Here is a 14,881-nt window from a genome sequence, read left to right on the forward strand (position 1 = left end):
GTAGATCATCGAAATATTCATTGCTTGCCTCCGGCTGGGAGGATTGCGCTCGAGATGCAAACTTCAATAATCAAACCTTTGATGTTGAGATTTTGAAGAACGAGGAAAGTCAAGGGGATGTTTGCGCTGTTTTTTGGGTGGTAGAACTGTTCCCTTTGATGATGGCTTTGGAGCTGACTTTGACTTTTGGTATGGAGGTGGGTAAAAATTTGAATTCACGGAACTCGGCTTGAACCTCGAAGCTGTACCGGAATTGAAATCTTCATTTCTTCGGCTTCTTTTCTTGTATTTTTTAGAATGTGACTTGGAAGTTGAATCATCACTGTAAGCGGTGTCATCAAGGCCATTTGAGGAGTACAAGCTTCTATTATTTGGCGAGGGATCATATGAATAGTCATCCTGGCACCTATCCAGGTGCGTGAAGTAATCTTGTTGGACCTGCTGCGGCAGGTTATTACCAGAGAATGCGCTTCCGTCGTCGTTGGGAACTCGTGAAGACCTTTCAATGAAACAGTCGTCTCCGAAATGGCCTTTGCCCCCGCAATTGTAGCAAAAAACCGTGTGGATTGCCAAAGTTCGCCGTTTCTGACCGTCTAACAAGTAGTAACTTCTCCAGATACTGGGACAACGATCGCGGGCATGATTCTTACTATTGCAAAGCGTGCAGTAGACACGTCTTTTTTTGTGCGGACACTGGCTACGGTAGTGTCCCTCTCCATTACAGTTTGCGCATTTGATGGCTTTTGGACAGTGCTGTGAATAATGGTCGTCCATCAACCCACAATAAGAACATATTACATGCGGACAGTTTCTCTTGAAATGGCCGCGTTGTGAACAGTTGTTGCATTTTGGTTCTGCTTCAGAAATGTACTCCGATGGGTCTGACTCACCAAAATAACGACCTTTACCTCGCAGTGTACGCAACTCTTCCGGATTCGAATCCACTTCGTCAATCGATGGAGCTAAAATACGCTCATTAGAATCGAAAGAGGGCGTTTCATTCTTCACAAAAGGAAGCGAATCCTGTGGTTCAGATTCGGATAATAAGGATGTCATATTAATATTGATTAGAGGCGCGTATCCATGCTCTTACGTAGATTTTTGTTGCACTATTCAGTGCGCTCTTCGATGAGCGATGAGTTCAATACATATAATTTTTCATTATACAACCTGATGTAAAAACTGACATGTAAGAGAAAACAGTACCGATGAAGCAGAGAAGGTCATTATTCGATGCCGGTCCTTGATGAAGTTGCTCTGCAGATTTTTATCTATTCAAAGGTGTAATTGGTGTTTCTGACGGCTGGTTTGGTGGGTCCCAAGAAACAGCTTTTTCATGACCTTGACAGAATTGTTGCAAAGTGACAAGCAACGGATGGAGATGAATTAAAGATGATTGAGGTCTTCGTGGATGGAAAAAAATCCAGAAAGCGCTGACACGTTTCAGTGATATCGTCCGTACTTCCTCATCTTGCGTCCGGGGAGTATTCAATGATCAACTTTTTTATCACCACCGGAGGAATCACCAGAACAAGAAAAGGAAAACAAGGAAGAGACCAGCATGCTCTGATTACTGTCCCGAACACTAGAGAATTTAGTTTGTGAACTACTACCGTCGTCATGATGTAAGATTTTGTTTAGAACATAGAACTGTCAATAATCAGTCACTCTATACGTCTGTGACGCTGGCACCGATTTTTCCATATAATCAAAAACCTTACGACCATCTACACCTAAAATCTATTTACTCCTCATGAAGCTAGTCAAATGTGTGATTCTAATCTCTTTACTGGACAAATTGACAGGTATCGAACTAAGATTTCTAATCATGTGACTATATTACTCATTTCGTTTATAGCGATTTTTGAAAATTTTCGAATATCTATCTAAATCACAAGACAGGTAAACCCTCGAACTACAACTTTTCTCCCAGTAACGATCGTCAATTGTCTTCCCTCTCTCGCTGTCGTTAGCACTACAATCATCTGCGACAATGAGTGCCAAGGAAGCTGTCGAAAAAGTTGGAGAAAAGGTCAAAAACCTGGTTGTTAACAACGAAGAAAAGCCAAAGAAAAAAGGCAACCCCAACGGGAAACAGTCGTCGCTGTACTTACAACCTGAGCCAGAGTTTATCGAGGAAAGAAATGCCCTCTTCGACAAATTGCAAGAGGAATATGCTAAGAAAGTGGCAGAGAAACCTCGCGCTGCTTTGAAAGTGATCTTGAAAGATGGATCTGAGAAAGAAGCCGTTGCATGGGAAACGAGTCCAATGGACATCGCTAAGCAAATTGCCAAATCGTTCCCTGATAAGCAAGTCATTTCCAAAGTCAACGGGGCCCTGTGGGACTTAGAAAGACCATTGGAAGGCCAGGAAGGAGACGAAATCAAATTGGAGTTTTTCGACTTTGAGTCCGAAGAAGGTAAAAAAGTTTTCTGGCATTCTTCAGCCCACGTTCTTGGTGAAGCCTGTGAATGTAACATGGGAGCCCATATTTGTTTGGGTCCTCCAACTGACGATGGATTTTTCTACGAATTCGCTATCAAAAACCCTCCAGGCACTCCAGCGGACACCCCAGAGAGAACAGTGTCTCAAGCTGACTTCCCTAACTTGGAAAGTGTTGCCAAAAATGTTATCAAGGAGAAACAGAAGTTTGAAAGACTGGAAATGACTAAGGAAGACTTATTGAACATGTTCCATTACTCGAAATACAAGAAATATTTGATTTCGACCAAAATTCCAGACGGTACATCCACCACCGTGTACCGCTGTGGTAAGCTGATTGACTTGTGTACCGGTCCTCATATTCCACACACCGGTCGTATCAAGTCTTTCAAACTGTTGAAAAACTCCTCTTGTTACTTCCTCGGTGAGTCCACCAACGACTCTTTGCAAAGAGTTTACGGTATTTCTTTCCCGGATAAGAAGCTTATGGACGCTCATTTGAAGTTTTTGGCCGAGGCCTCCTTGCGTGACCACAGAAGAATTGGTAGGGAACAGGAGCTCTTCTACTTCAACGAAATGTCTCCAGGTTCCTGTTTCTGGCTCCCACACGGCACAAGAATTTACAACAACTTGGTTGCTATGTTGAGAAGTGAATATCGCAAGAGAGGATACGACGAAGTGATTACTCCAAATATGTATAACTCGAAGTTGTGGGAGACGTCCGGTCATTGGAATAACTACAAAGAGAATATGTTCACTTTCGATGTTGAAAAAGAAAGTTTTGGTTTGAAACCTATGAACTGTCCCGGTCACTGCCTCCTCTTCAAATCTAGAGAAAGATCCTACAGAGAGTTGCCATGGAGAGTTGCGGATTTCGGTGTCATTCATAGAAACGAATTTTCTGGAGCCCTTTCTGGGTTGACGCGTGTGAGAAGATTCCAGCAGGATGATGCACACATTTTCTGTACTCAAAGCCAAATCGAACAAGAAATTGAAAACATTTTCGATTTCTTGAAGTACGCTTATGGAATCTTCGGTTTTGAGTTCAAGATGGAACTTTCGACCCGTCCTGAGAAATATTTGGGTGAACTAGAAACCTGGAACAATGCCGAGTCTAAATTAGAAGCCGCCTTGAAAAAGTGGGGTGGAAATTGGGAACTAAACCCAGGCGATGGTGCTTTCTACGGTCCAAAGATCGACATCATGATTTCGGATGCTTTGCGCAGATGGCATCAATGTGCTACCGTCCAGCTTGATTTTCAACTACCCAACAGGTTTGAGCTTGAATACAAATCGCAAGAAGGTGATGGTTACGACAGGCCAGTCATGATTCACCGTGCTGTCCTAGGCTCCGTGGAAAGAATGACCGCAATCTTGACCGAGCATTTTGCAGGGAAATGGCCATTCTGGATCTCGCCTCGTCAAGTCCTGGTCGTACCTGTCGGAGTTAAATATCAGCAATATGCGCAAGAAGTGCGTGACAAATTGGTAGCTGAAGAATTCTATGCTGACGTGGATTTGACCGGTAACACTTTACAAAAGAAGGTTAGAAACGGTCAAATGCTAAAATACAACTTCATCTTTATTGTTGGTGAGCAAGAAATGAATGAGAAGTCTGTCAACATCAGAAACAGAGATGTTAAAGATCTACAGGGTAAGAACCCCACAATCGAGCTAGACGTTGTTATCAAGCAATTGAAGGAGCTGAAACAGAGCAAGAACATAGAGAACGTCTTGGGCGACGAATAATGTGCGAGTGGTAGTCAGTCATATACAATATCATAAATCATTAGCCTCAAGTATAGAATAAACAATGCACGGGCTGCCAATGTATTTATAATGTATCATCGCCGCGTCTTTCCTTTTCCAAAAGAGCTTCAAAGTCGTCAACATCTTCATTTTCGTTATGACCTTGAGAGGAGGTACTGTCCTGCTCTCTCTTTAGCGGAAAAGGCCCCGGTGCAGACCTAATTTGAGACCATCTCTCATCTCTGCGTGCATTAGAGACACCATTCTCGCCACGAACTCTGTCCCAAGATGAAAGCTGACTTGGCCGAGACGATTTTTCTTCGTATCCGAATGGATCGGTGTCTGAATGGTCGTTGGTGGTTGTGAATTTCTCCTCTCTTGAAGATGAACCGCTGGAAGCAGCAGACCCTACACGAGGAATGCCCTTTTTCTCATCATGACGAGGCCCTGAATACAGTGACAAAGGATCCCTCTGGTTTAAAAAAGGAGAAATTCTGGGAATTTCTCCATCCTGCACATTTTGCATCAAAGTCTTAGGGTCCGGAAACCGTCTTTCTGGATTCGTGTAAGTATAATCAAAATATCTGGCCCATTTTGGAGCCATTGAGTACCCCAACAGATGCATCATTTCGTACTGACGCTGTTGACGGGAAATTAATGTTGACGATGGAATTTGCTCTGCTTGCCCGTAGTCCATTTCTGCAGGTTCGTTCCATTTCTTTCCAGTCTGTTCAAAAGTGCCATTGGGATCCAATTTTGAGATCTGTGAGTTGTACACCGCTTTACCACAAAGACGTGCCGATAAAGCCATGGCCACAAGCCCAAAAACGAAATTTCTGGGAACTTTGACGCCTCTTATGGCATTTGTCTTGTAATACTGGTAACCAAACGGAGTTCCGAAAACGGCAGCAAAAGTAGCCCAACCACCCCAAATCTGAGCTTTGGAGATCGAGACGTATATTTTTGAGAGCTCTAGTCTGTCCCTGGTGTCTAAAGCATCATCTTTGGAGTGAAAATCAAGTGCTGATTTGTAGGCCTCTTGGAACCATGGTTTGTCAATGAGAGCTTTTACAGCCTGTTTCCTATCTTCAGGTACATTTTCTGCTGCGGAACCGGCCTGTGTCATAACCTAAACAGGATAAGGTTCAATGGAGTGTGTTAAAGGCGCTATTCGAGTAACTTCTGACCTCTTTTGACGTCAAATATTGAGGATGACAGAGGGTTTCCTGATAACGATGTAATTTAACTTAAGCTATAGGGTGTAGGACTGTAAGAACTGACAGAATAAAGACGACAGAGAGAGTTTAGCGACAACGATCTTTGGATAGGATTTGAGCAATTACTCTCGAGCTTGTGGAATAGTGAGTTTGAACGTTTGTTGAAAAGGAAAATGGTTCGGGATCGGTTGCTTGAAATGTAGAGTTTTTGGAATATTTCGATGTGTTTTCTAGAAGACGCAGAGAGCTTATGTGTGAATGTGTAAGGTAGTCTCAATTAACAGGAGTGGTATACTGGTGAATGGTGGAGTTTGCAACTGGAGTTTTTGGTACAGTCGTATTGGTGACCGAAATGTGTTGATGCCACGAAATGTCAAAGTGATAATGAATTATATCAAGGAAGTGGTACAACTGATTCACGTAATGGCGTATGACGTTTTAGTGAACAGCATACCTTGTGGGTCCCTCAGTATGGTATGTGTACTTATGGCTACATTCTGTTATGCCAGGACACAGGATTTTAATCACGTGACTCGATGTCCCAACGCCAAGAATGCGTATCTATGTAACAATGTCAGTCGGATAGGTGTATGAGTTCTATTTGACTCAAAAAGATATAAGAGTCGGATTGAGGGCTCGAAATATGTGCAATCCTTGTAGCAACATTCCTCTAGCAATAATTTTGTTCGATTACAGATGTATAATCTTGAACGCTATTGACATGTAAATATCTCTCGAACGACTAGTCTCCATTCAAAGCCGTTGGAACTTATTTTTTGTCGTCTGAGCGTTACTCTCGGTGAAGCCGCATCGCTAACTTACATCGTGTTGAGTAATACAAAACGAAGTCGTTTTATCTCTTGCTGCCGGACTGGTGAAAAAGTTGTTGAGGAAGTCGGATAGAGTCGTAGGATACTTTTTCCCCAGGTAAAGTGTCACCAAGAGTTAGAGAGAGCCAGACACAGGCTATGGGTAGCGGTACTATAGTCACGATACCTTGAACTAAACCGCGAGATATCCAGACGACGCACTCGTTCTAAGTGACCTTAAAACGAATTGTGATATTTGAATACAAAATCTTGTCTCTAAGTTCACATCTATACCGCATTCAACCTAAGTCGCACAGACGTATCCATTCCCCTAGGCTCTTACCGTATTTTCTTCTTGCTTGAAGCTCAATGTCAACTTTTCCGAAAAATGCTTACGACGACTCAGCCGTTCCAAGTGACCTCATCAGTTTATCATCAAAAAGGGTTTTATATATCCGAGAGTGTGTTCGCGATCATGAATTTCTGCATGGGGTCCTTGTAAGATTTCAAAAATTGTGCTTGACAACTGTCAATTATCCAACTTCCACAGCAAAAGATCTACTTCGTTAGTAAAAACTCCAAGTTCGTAATTCACCCTAAGCGTAGTCTGAAAAAGCCCGAAATCATCCACTTCAACCCTCTGACCATATTTCAAGACATACAGTGAGTATATTTACGCGTTTAAATGTCGTCGTAAAGTTTAAACAAACACGAATTGTCGGGTTTCGTACATCACGATCGTAATTTCATCTACAATTACCTGTCTCGAACACTATTATTGATCATTATATGGTTGAAAACAAGGTTAAACTTAACAACGCTCAAACACAGCTTTCAGCTTGATTCGCCCTTTACCGTCTGAATTTACCTTGGCAGAATGGATTTCTTCAATGTGAAGCAACAGTACTATACTGGAAATTTCAAAGAGGCACTTTCATACCTGCAAAAATCAGCAGATGACAATTCTGAAGTGGCAGAGTTTTATAAAGCCCAAAGTCTACGAGCTATTGGTCAATTGAAGTCCTTCAAAAGCCAAAGCTCACTAGGTCCAGTCTTGGAAACATACGTGGCCGGTTTGGAAACCAGAAATCTGGTTGATCTGGAAAACGCGGTTTCAAAGCATAAATCGTTATTCTCTTTAAATTTCCTAGCATCGGCTTTGGCCGCTCAAGGAGAGTTTGAATCCGCTATCCAAACATGCAACGAAGGTCTTACCGGGGAATTGGGGCCCGGTGCCACTGAGCTGGCATTGTTGGCCGTACAAATCTCCGTTTTGGACCCTCGCAAAGCATCCAAGGGTGCTCAGATCTTGCAAAACTACCTAGCAGCTACTGAAGACACATATGCCAATGAAGACGAGATCATAATCAATTTGGCGGAGTCCTACGTGAACTTTGCGCTGGGACGCGAAGTTTCCGGCTCGAATTTCTATTTTTTCGAAGAACTATCTCAAACGCTACCATCTTGGAAAACGCAGCTGGCACTGTTGAGTTCGCATTTGCAGCAGAGTAATCTGCCTGAAGCTCAGGCCATTGTAGACTTATTGGAATCCGAATTCTACCAAACTCAGGCTGAATCTGCCAAACTCTATACAACTGAGCTGATCGCCAACAAGATCACGCTCGCTGCAATGCAAGGTGAACATGTCGACGAATTGAGAGAAAAGCTTCTAGAAATCAGCCCAAACCATCCTCTATCTCAGGATTACAGGGCCAATGATGCTAAATTTGATGAAATCGTTGCCAAATACGCATAAAATTCTGGTGCGTTCAAGTGAAAATTGGAACTTGGATTCTGGTCTTTGAGGTTTAAAACTACACGCAAATATTATAGTTCTCCTCCCGTTAAATAGATGTCTTTTTACTGATGTATTGACGAGTACTGACAAGGTGTAATCTCGCCTTTATTATGGCTGTGATGAGCTTAGAAAAATCGACAGCTGAAATAATCCATCTTTAAATCTTGACAACTTCTTCAAACCAAAAGGAACGAGTCCAGTTCATCTTGAACCCTCCTTAAGATCATGTCAGAAGATGCACAAACTGAGAAAAGACGACTTTTGCGCGAAAAACGCCAACAAAAGTTTGGAAATGGCGGAGGATCGTCAAGATTAGCGAAAATTACAGGCCAAGCAGACAACAGTTTCTTGTCGACAGATTCACCGTTGGATTCGAACAGTACAACACCAACACCAGGGAAAGAGACTGGAAACAAAGATTCAACGCAGGAAATGGATGAACTGCTTGCTCGTGTAGCTCACAGTGAACCTAAAAATGGTAGATCCGTAGACCAAAACCAGACGTCGGGGCAGAAAAATCCAGAGTTGGACTTGTTTGCGCAACTTGCCAAATTGCAGTCAGGAGAGTCTAATAGCCCCGGTGCAACTCCTGAAACACCTGATATTTTCGCTCAGTTGATGAAATCGATGCAAACAGGCTCGCAACAAGGCGAACAAAATCCCGGAGATTTTCCGTTTGGAAACGGTCAGCCACCCATTGATGCTGCTGTGCTAGCAGCACATAACGCCTCTGTCAACAAACTCAAGGCTTACACCATTATCGTGAAATGGGTATTTTTCATTTTGCCTTACGTCTACTACACAGCTCGTTCATCCCGCGAAACGTTCCAATCTAGTACTTTGAACGCTGTTACTGACAAGTTCAGTTTCTTCACCATCTTCACAACTTTTGAGATTTTAACGATGTCTGTTTACTACCAGCTTTTACTATCTGCTGAAAAATCTCACCATATCAACACCTTGAACAGCAACAGCAAGATAATGAGCTTGGTCTCTATGATTCCTCCAGGCTTAGTACCTGTTAAAAACTTGCACGGTAAGATTTCACAAACTTTGCAGTATTGGGATGTGATTTCGATGTACCTAACCGATTTGGCCTTTACTATCTTGCTCATTGGCATTTTCCAGTACAAATGGTCCTCTTGATAGCCTAGTAATGGTTATTAATTAGCAGAAGAATGTGAATATTGTTTATCTTACAGATACGTTTCTCTTTTATTTACTGTCCTCCCCGATGATTTGCATCCAGGTTTTACCTTCCTTCTTTAACTCTTCTGTCAGACCATCCTTAATCTTGGCGACAACACCAGGTCCCTTGTACGCAAAGGAAGTGTAAAGCTGTACGAACGTCGCGCCGGCTCTACCAAACTCGAGGGCATCTTGTGCAGAGGAAATACCGCCACAACCTATCAGAACAAGGTCGGAGTCCTTAGTGTATTTGTAAATTGTTCTCAAAGCTTTCAAGGAGAGCTCCTTTAGCGGCTTTCCAGATAAACCACCGACTTGTGACTTCAAATCCTCATCCTTGGTGATAAGAGAGCTTGGTCTCTGGATGGTCGTGTTGGACACAATTATGCCATCTACTTTAGACTTTCTAGCGGCCTCGGAAATAGACTGGAGCTCAGGTTCTGTCAAATCGGGAGCAATCTTGACCAAGATTGGTGGTTTATGTACGTTGGCACCCAGAGAATTTCCCGAATTCACAAGCGAGTTTCTCTTGTTCACGACCTGACTCAACAGATCAGCAAGTTTTGACTCACTTTGCAAGTCCCTCAACCCTGGAGTATTTGGTGATGATACGTTGATGACAAGAATATCGGCAAGAGAATGAAATTTTTCAACACCCTTGAGATAATCCGTTACTTCATCGCCAGTTTTGTTTTTGCCCAGATTAATTCCTAACAGTTTGCCCTGATGCAACGACAAATTTTCGATCTTGCTGTCTTTGGAAAAATAAGAATACAGGTACTTGTTGACGCGCTCAGTGACGGTAGAAAAGACACTGTCATGACCGTCGGAATTGAAACCGTAACGGTTGATTACAGCATCATCTTGAGGCAAACGGAAAAATCTTGGTCTGGCATTACCTGGTTGAGGAAGCGGGGTGATTGAGCCAATTTCGTGGTACGCGAAACCACTTTGCAAGATGCCATCGATAGCATCACCGTTTTTGTCAAGTCCTGCAGCGCAGCCCACAGGATTCGACAGATTTTTGTTGAAAACATTGACTCGCAAAACAGGATCGTCGTAGTCAAACAACAGCTTCGGAGTAAGACCCCATTTCAATAGAAATATTCCTACCTGGTGTCCTTTTTCTGGATCTGGAGTAAGCAATCTCAAGACTGGACAAAAGAGATATTCATGAATGGCAGATCTGGAATTGATCAAATACAGTCCGGCAAAACCGCCACCAACAAGACCTGCTGTGTATAGAATGAATTTTGCAGGGTTGAAACCGGATTTTAGAGGTAGACCAGTGTTCCTTAGGAAAAAGTTTGGTGGCCTGGGAAAACCACGGCCCGAGATAAGACGAGCCGACATTATAGCGGCGTATCAATTGAGGTCAACTGGTGTGTGAAGGGAATGAACACAACCGGAAAAGACACCCAGGGCTACAAATAGGAGTTAGAAGACCTTGGTTTTCTATCAAACTTGGGTATCCCCCAGGAAAGGTTGAGAACTACTTTCACATTCATTTTTCGCAGCCTAGAATTTATGGTCACGTGTGTTAATCAATTTTCGAAGAGAGACCTTTTAATACGGACGGCTAAGCAAATAGACTTTCTTGTATTTGAGCCTGATAATGCAAGTCATATGTTGTGTAGTGTGTTCATGGCATGTGTGAATATGTCTGATTGAATACAACTTCCAGCATTTCTATTGAAAAGACAAATTTTTCTAAAATCATTGTGTACATATCTGTCACGAAAATGGTCCTCTTCGATTTTAGTTTCGAACGAAACGTTCAGTTGTTGTATCAAACCGTATTGATTTAAATGGTGCATGTGAGTGCTTACAGATACAAGCAGTGCAATGTAAAGGTTGCGACAGTTTTTGAGCTTGTATGGTACTCTGCGACTCCCACGTGCGAAGTGATGTGCTGCCTAAACAATTGTCGAGTGAAATGAGATGGAAAACATCTCTCACATCGCAATCTGTCGACGGAGAGATGCGGACCACCCCACGGCTCGTCTTCCATGCTATGGCGAATGTTTTTTTATACCTGAAATAAGACCCTGGCTCTGAAGTGTCTCTGCACGATCCACGCTTCGATGCCAGTATGGTGCCTATGAAAAAATACGTATTGCTAGATTAGCGACCACAAAATTTCCGTTAAGTATAAACTATCGGTTCTGACGGGGATGAAAGTGCCTCTCCGTGCTATACGAAGCATTGTTCTCATCGGTCTAATGAAACACTGACTGTTACACAAAAAACTATGAAAAAACACTCTTCATGGCTGGTTGAGAGTATGTTCAAGTAGGTTTGGGTGAAGCAATCATTCTAATTGCTGTGCACATAACGCCATCCCCGCTGCTCTACATCGCGCTCGGTATCCTGTGGTTATTCTATTTTATTAGTATTTTCCCGTCGCTGTCGCAACGTATTAGGAATCAATAATCACTTTGACACGAGTGCGACGCTAGCGAGATAGACAATTTTGACATATGAAACTATTTTAACATCAATTGACCACGCAAGATGGTCTTAATGGATATATCATCCACGATCTAGTCCATTGAAGCTGCAACACGTTAGGTATTCAAATCATCATTTAGCAGCGCCTGTTGTTGCATTTTTTGTTGCAATGACAGCGCGGTACAAAATGATAAGCTAATAAATCAAATCTGACGCTCGAGGAACTGGAAAACCCAGCCTCGAGACGACGACGCAGACGAAGTAGTTCATGGACAAAGATTTGTCTTTCAATTGCTTTCCAAATCGCAAGAACAATCTCAAATCGGAATAAATAACCCGTAATCTACCATTTGAATCCTGGTTTTCCTTGAATAGGTTCTGAAACTCGGAAAAATTGTTATAAGCTACCAAATATTATTCATTAATACCAAACGTTGTAGCTGCTTCGAAATTCTAGAAGTACGCCCCGCGACGACACTCGCTTGCTCATCTAATGCGCGAAATCTCGTATTTCGGTGTTATGGTGTTATTTTCTTACCACCGATGTTTACAATACTGTACTAAATGATACAATTTACTAGGAAATATTCAATCAAACCCGGAAACAGAACATAAAATCTCAATCCCGAAAAGCTTCAAGTTTCAAAAGCGAATAAGATATCAACACTTGGATATCCACTAGGGTTGCCGACCATTCGAAGCTCTCTTTTTGGCGGCTTTTGTGAGTTGCACAAAGCAAGATCGAAAAGTAGATCGCATTAGCAGTTTTTTGTGTGGTCCTTTTACCGGTTCTATTTCCATCAGGATATAACATACAAAACGGGAAACCACTAGCATTATAGACTTGAAAACCACAGCATGTCGTCTTCGTACCAAAATGGGTCTGGACCAGGCTCCATGCGCAAAAAATTGGTGATTGTGGGTGATGGAGCGTGTGGAAAAACGTGTTTACTGATTGTGTTTTCGAAGGGTCAATTCCCCGAAGTTTACGTTCCTACGGTTTTTGAGAACTACGTGGCCGACGTAGAAGTGGATGGTCGCCGTGTGGAGCTGGCGTTGTGGGATACTGCTGGCCAGGAAGACTACGACCGGCTCAGACCGTTGTCGTACCCCGATTCCAGCGTCGTGTTGATCTGTTTTTCAATTGACCTGCCCGATTCGCTTGACAACGTGCAGGAAAAATGGATAGCAGAGGTATCACATTTCTGTCAAGGCGTGCCTGTGGTGTTGGTTGGGTGTAAAGTAGATCTGAGAGACGATGTGGCCACACTGGAGGCGTTGACGGCCACTGGCCAGCATCCAGTGACCGGGGCCGAAGCTCAAGCGGTGGCAGATCAGATCGGTGCATGCGCATACTACGAATGTTCTGCCAAGACCGGCTACGGCGTCCCAGAGGTTTTTGAAGCCGCAACGCGGGCTGCAATTTCGGGCAAAAAAACGAGCACTGTGGGGAAGGCCAAGAACGGTGCTACGAAGCGCAAGAAAAAATGTGTGATTCTGTAATGCTCCTGTTGCTGTTTGGCTCTCCTCTCTTTCTGCGAAACAACAAAAGAAAAACCCAAAAAAAAACAAACTAACAAACTGCAAGACTGTCATTCTTTCTTCCAATATGCATTTTATCCGTCTTGACACAGCATTTCGCCCTCGTCTAACATACGCGCTATGATATCCCCGCATCTAGGGATAAGACCAGCCAATTGGCCCGTCTGTGTGTGCGTGTGTGGGGGGTGTTTTTTTTTTGTTTGTTCTATTTTCCCAATATGTATTAATACCAACTGATGATTCCCTCCTTTAAAGAACTAGAAGAGGCCCGCTGTTGTGGACTAGCTAGCAACAGCTAGCACCGCTAGTCATGGAACAGCTGAAATGGGTAGTGCTGATGACAGTTTCGTGGATAGTGATGCCCTTTTTTTTGTGGATTCAATCTTAACGAAACGTTGCATGAAAAGAAGTCCACTTGTCTCAGCCCGTCATCAGATTTCCAGCACATTCCGCCACCGATTTGAGGATTCCCAGCACGCCCAATTATTTCCTGTCTCTTCGATCACATGGCTTATCACCGTCCCGTACACTATTACATTCTGATATGTCTAACCAGATTTTAAAAATATCCCACTAACTTCAATATTTTTTCTACCTATATAAACAATAGACTAAATAACAGTGTCGAGGGGGAAAGTAGTCAAGAACTAAACACTGGTTAGATCGAACACATTTCACCACAAGGTGCTGGAAAGACTGGAGTTTTGAACGTGTGTTGATTCTCATTTGTTAATAGTAGAGATCCAGATTGAAGCTGATAGTTTGGATATTTCAAGCCCCCGAAAAAAACCAAGATTTTTGCACGAATTTTCGTTGATCTGACGGAAAATAGAGTTTAAACTGTGCAAAAAGAGCATTTTTCGATTTGAATTACGTTCAATCAGAACCAATACAAGATGTCTCAGGCTGCCGTGAACAACAACGCGAGCATCAGAAGAAAACTGGTCATCGTCGGTGACGGTGCTTGTGGTAAAACATGTCTGCTGATTGTGTTTGCCAAGGGCAAATTTCCACAAGTTTACGTCCCTACGGTGTTTGACAACTACGTGGCGGACGTGGAAGTGGACGGCCGCCGTGTGGAGCTGGCATTGTGGGATACTGCTGGTCAGGAAGACTACGACCGTCTAAGACCGTTGTCGTACCCAGACTCGAACGTGGTGTTGATCTGTTTCTCGATCGATCTTCCCGACTCGCTCGAAAACGTGATGGAAAAGTGGATCTCCGAGGTGCTGCATTTCTGTCAAGGTGTGCCTATCATCTTGGTTGGGTGCAAAGTGGATCTCAGAAACGACGGCCAGGTGATTGAGAACTTGAGAGCTAACGGTCAGGAACCTGTTTCGCAAGGTTCTGCCCAGGAAGTTGCCGAGCAGATCGGTGCCGTTGAGTACATCGAATGCTCAGCCAAGACCGGCTACGGCGTTCGCGAGGTTTTCGAAGCTGCCACTAGAGCTTCGCTCATGGGCAAGCAAAACAAGACCAAGAAGACCAAGTCTTCCGGTAAAAAGAAGAAGAAGTGTGTGTTGTTGTAAAACTATCCGTTCGCACCGTCCTTTTTTTCGCCGTCCCGCATCGACTACGGCCAACATCCCAGGTTGAGAAGTGCATTTCTCATATGGCTGTTGCTTAACAAGAAAAACTTGAGCTGAAAACCTTACGGAGCCTTTTCGTCAACCTCCAAAGAACT

General features: G+C 43.3%; 8 protein-coding genes across 8 annotated transcripts; 5 read left to right on the plus strand and 3 right to left on the minus strand.

The window, feature by feature from the left end:
- Positions 1 to 63: 63 nt before the first annotated feature.
- On the minus strand, positions 64 to 1,056 carry LALA0_S05e04456g (LALA0S05e04456g1_1; the record flags this gene model as incomplete). The annotated part of the gene is made up of 1 exon (XM_022772270.1): positions 64 to 1,056. The coding sequence occupies one exon, from the start codon at positions 1,054 to 1,056 to the stop codon at positions 64 to 66; it is 993 nt and encodes a 330-aa protein (XP_022628611.1).
- Positions 1,057 to 1,993: 937 nt separating this feature from the next.
- On the plus strand, positions 1,994 to 4,192 carry THS1 (LALA0S05e04478g1_1; the record flags this gene model as incomplete). Its single annotated transcript, XM_022772271.1, has 1 exon — positions 1,994 to 4,192. One exon carries the CDS (start codon positions 1,994 to 1,996, stop codon positions 4,190 to 4,192), a length of 2,199 nt encoding a protein of 732 aa, XP_022628612.1.
- Positions 4,193 to 4,277: 85 nt separating this feature from the next.
- On the minus strand, positions 4,278 to 5,318 carry RCI37 (LALA0S05e04500g1_1; the record flags this gene model as incomplete). Its single annotated transcript, XM_022772272.1, has 1 exon — positions 4,278 to 5,318. One exon carries the CDS (start codon positions 5,316 to 5,318, stop codon positions 4,278 to 4,280), a length of 1,041 nt encoding a protein of 346 aa, XP_022628613.1.
- Positions 5,319 to 7,095: 1,777 nt separating this feature from the next.
- SEC28 (LALA0S05e04522g1_1) lies at positions 7,096 to 7,974 on the plus strand (the record flags this gene model as incomplete). The annotated part of the gene is made up of 1 exon (XM_022772273.1): positions 7,096 to 7,974. One exon carries the CDS (start codon positions 7,096 to 7,098, stop codon positions 7,972 to 7,974), a length of 879 nt encoding a protein of 292 aa, XP_022628614.1.
- Positions 7,975 to 8,241: 267 nt separating this feature from the next.
- GET2 (LALA0S05e04544g1_1) lies at positions 8,242 to 9,162 on the plus strand (the record flags this gene model as incomplete). The annotated part of the gene is made up of 1 exon (XM_022772274.1): positions 8,242 to 9,162. One exon carries the CDS (start codon positions 8,242 to 8,244, stop codon positions 9,160 to 9,162), a length of 921 nt encoding a protein of 306 aa, XP_022628615.1.
- Positions 9,163 to 9,231: 69 nt separating this feature from the next.
- Positions 9,232 to 10,557, minus strand: LALA0_S05e04566g (LALA0S05e04566g1_1; the record flags this gene model as incomplete). The annotated part of the gene is made up of 1 exon (XM_022772275.1): positions 9,232 to 10,557. The coding sequence occupies one exon, from the start codon at positions 10,555 to 10,557 to the stop codon at positions 9,232 to 9,234; it is 1,326 nt and encodes a 441-aa protein (XP_022628616.1).
- A 1,956-nt stretch (positions 10,558 to 12,513) lies between these two features.
- LALA0_S05e04588g (LALA0S05e04588g1_1) lies at positions 12,514 to 13,158 on the plus strand (the record flags this gene model as incomplete). Its single annotated transcript, XM_022772278.1, has 1 exon — positions 12,514 to 13,158. One exon carries the CDS (start codon positions 12,514 to 12,516, stop codon positions 13,156 to 13,158), a length of 645 nt encoding a protein of 214 aa, XP_022628617.1.
- Positions 13,159 to 14,093: 935 nt separating this feature from the next.
- On the plus strand, positions 14,094 to 14,726 carry LALA0_S05e04610g (LALA0S05e04610g1_1; the record flags this gene model as incomplete). Its single annotated transcript, XM_022772279.1, has 1 exon — positions 14,094 to 14,726. One exon carries the CDS (start codon positions 14,094 to 14,096, stop codon positions 14,724 to 14,726), a length of 633 nt encoding a protein of 210 aa, XP_022628618.1.
- Between the last annotated feature and the right edge of the window lie 155 nt (positions 14,727 to 14,881).

The sequence above is a fragment of the Lachancea lanzarotensis genome, scaffold LALA0S05 (assembly GCF_000938715.1).
Source record: "Lachancea lanzarotensis genome assembly LALA0, scaffold LALA0S05, whole genome shotgun sequence".
NCBI classification, from domain to species: domain Eukaryota; kingdom Fungi; phylum Ascomycota; class Saccharomycetes; order Saccharomycetales; family Saccharomycetaceae; genus Lachancea; species Lachancea lanzarotensis.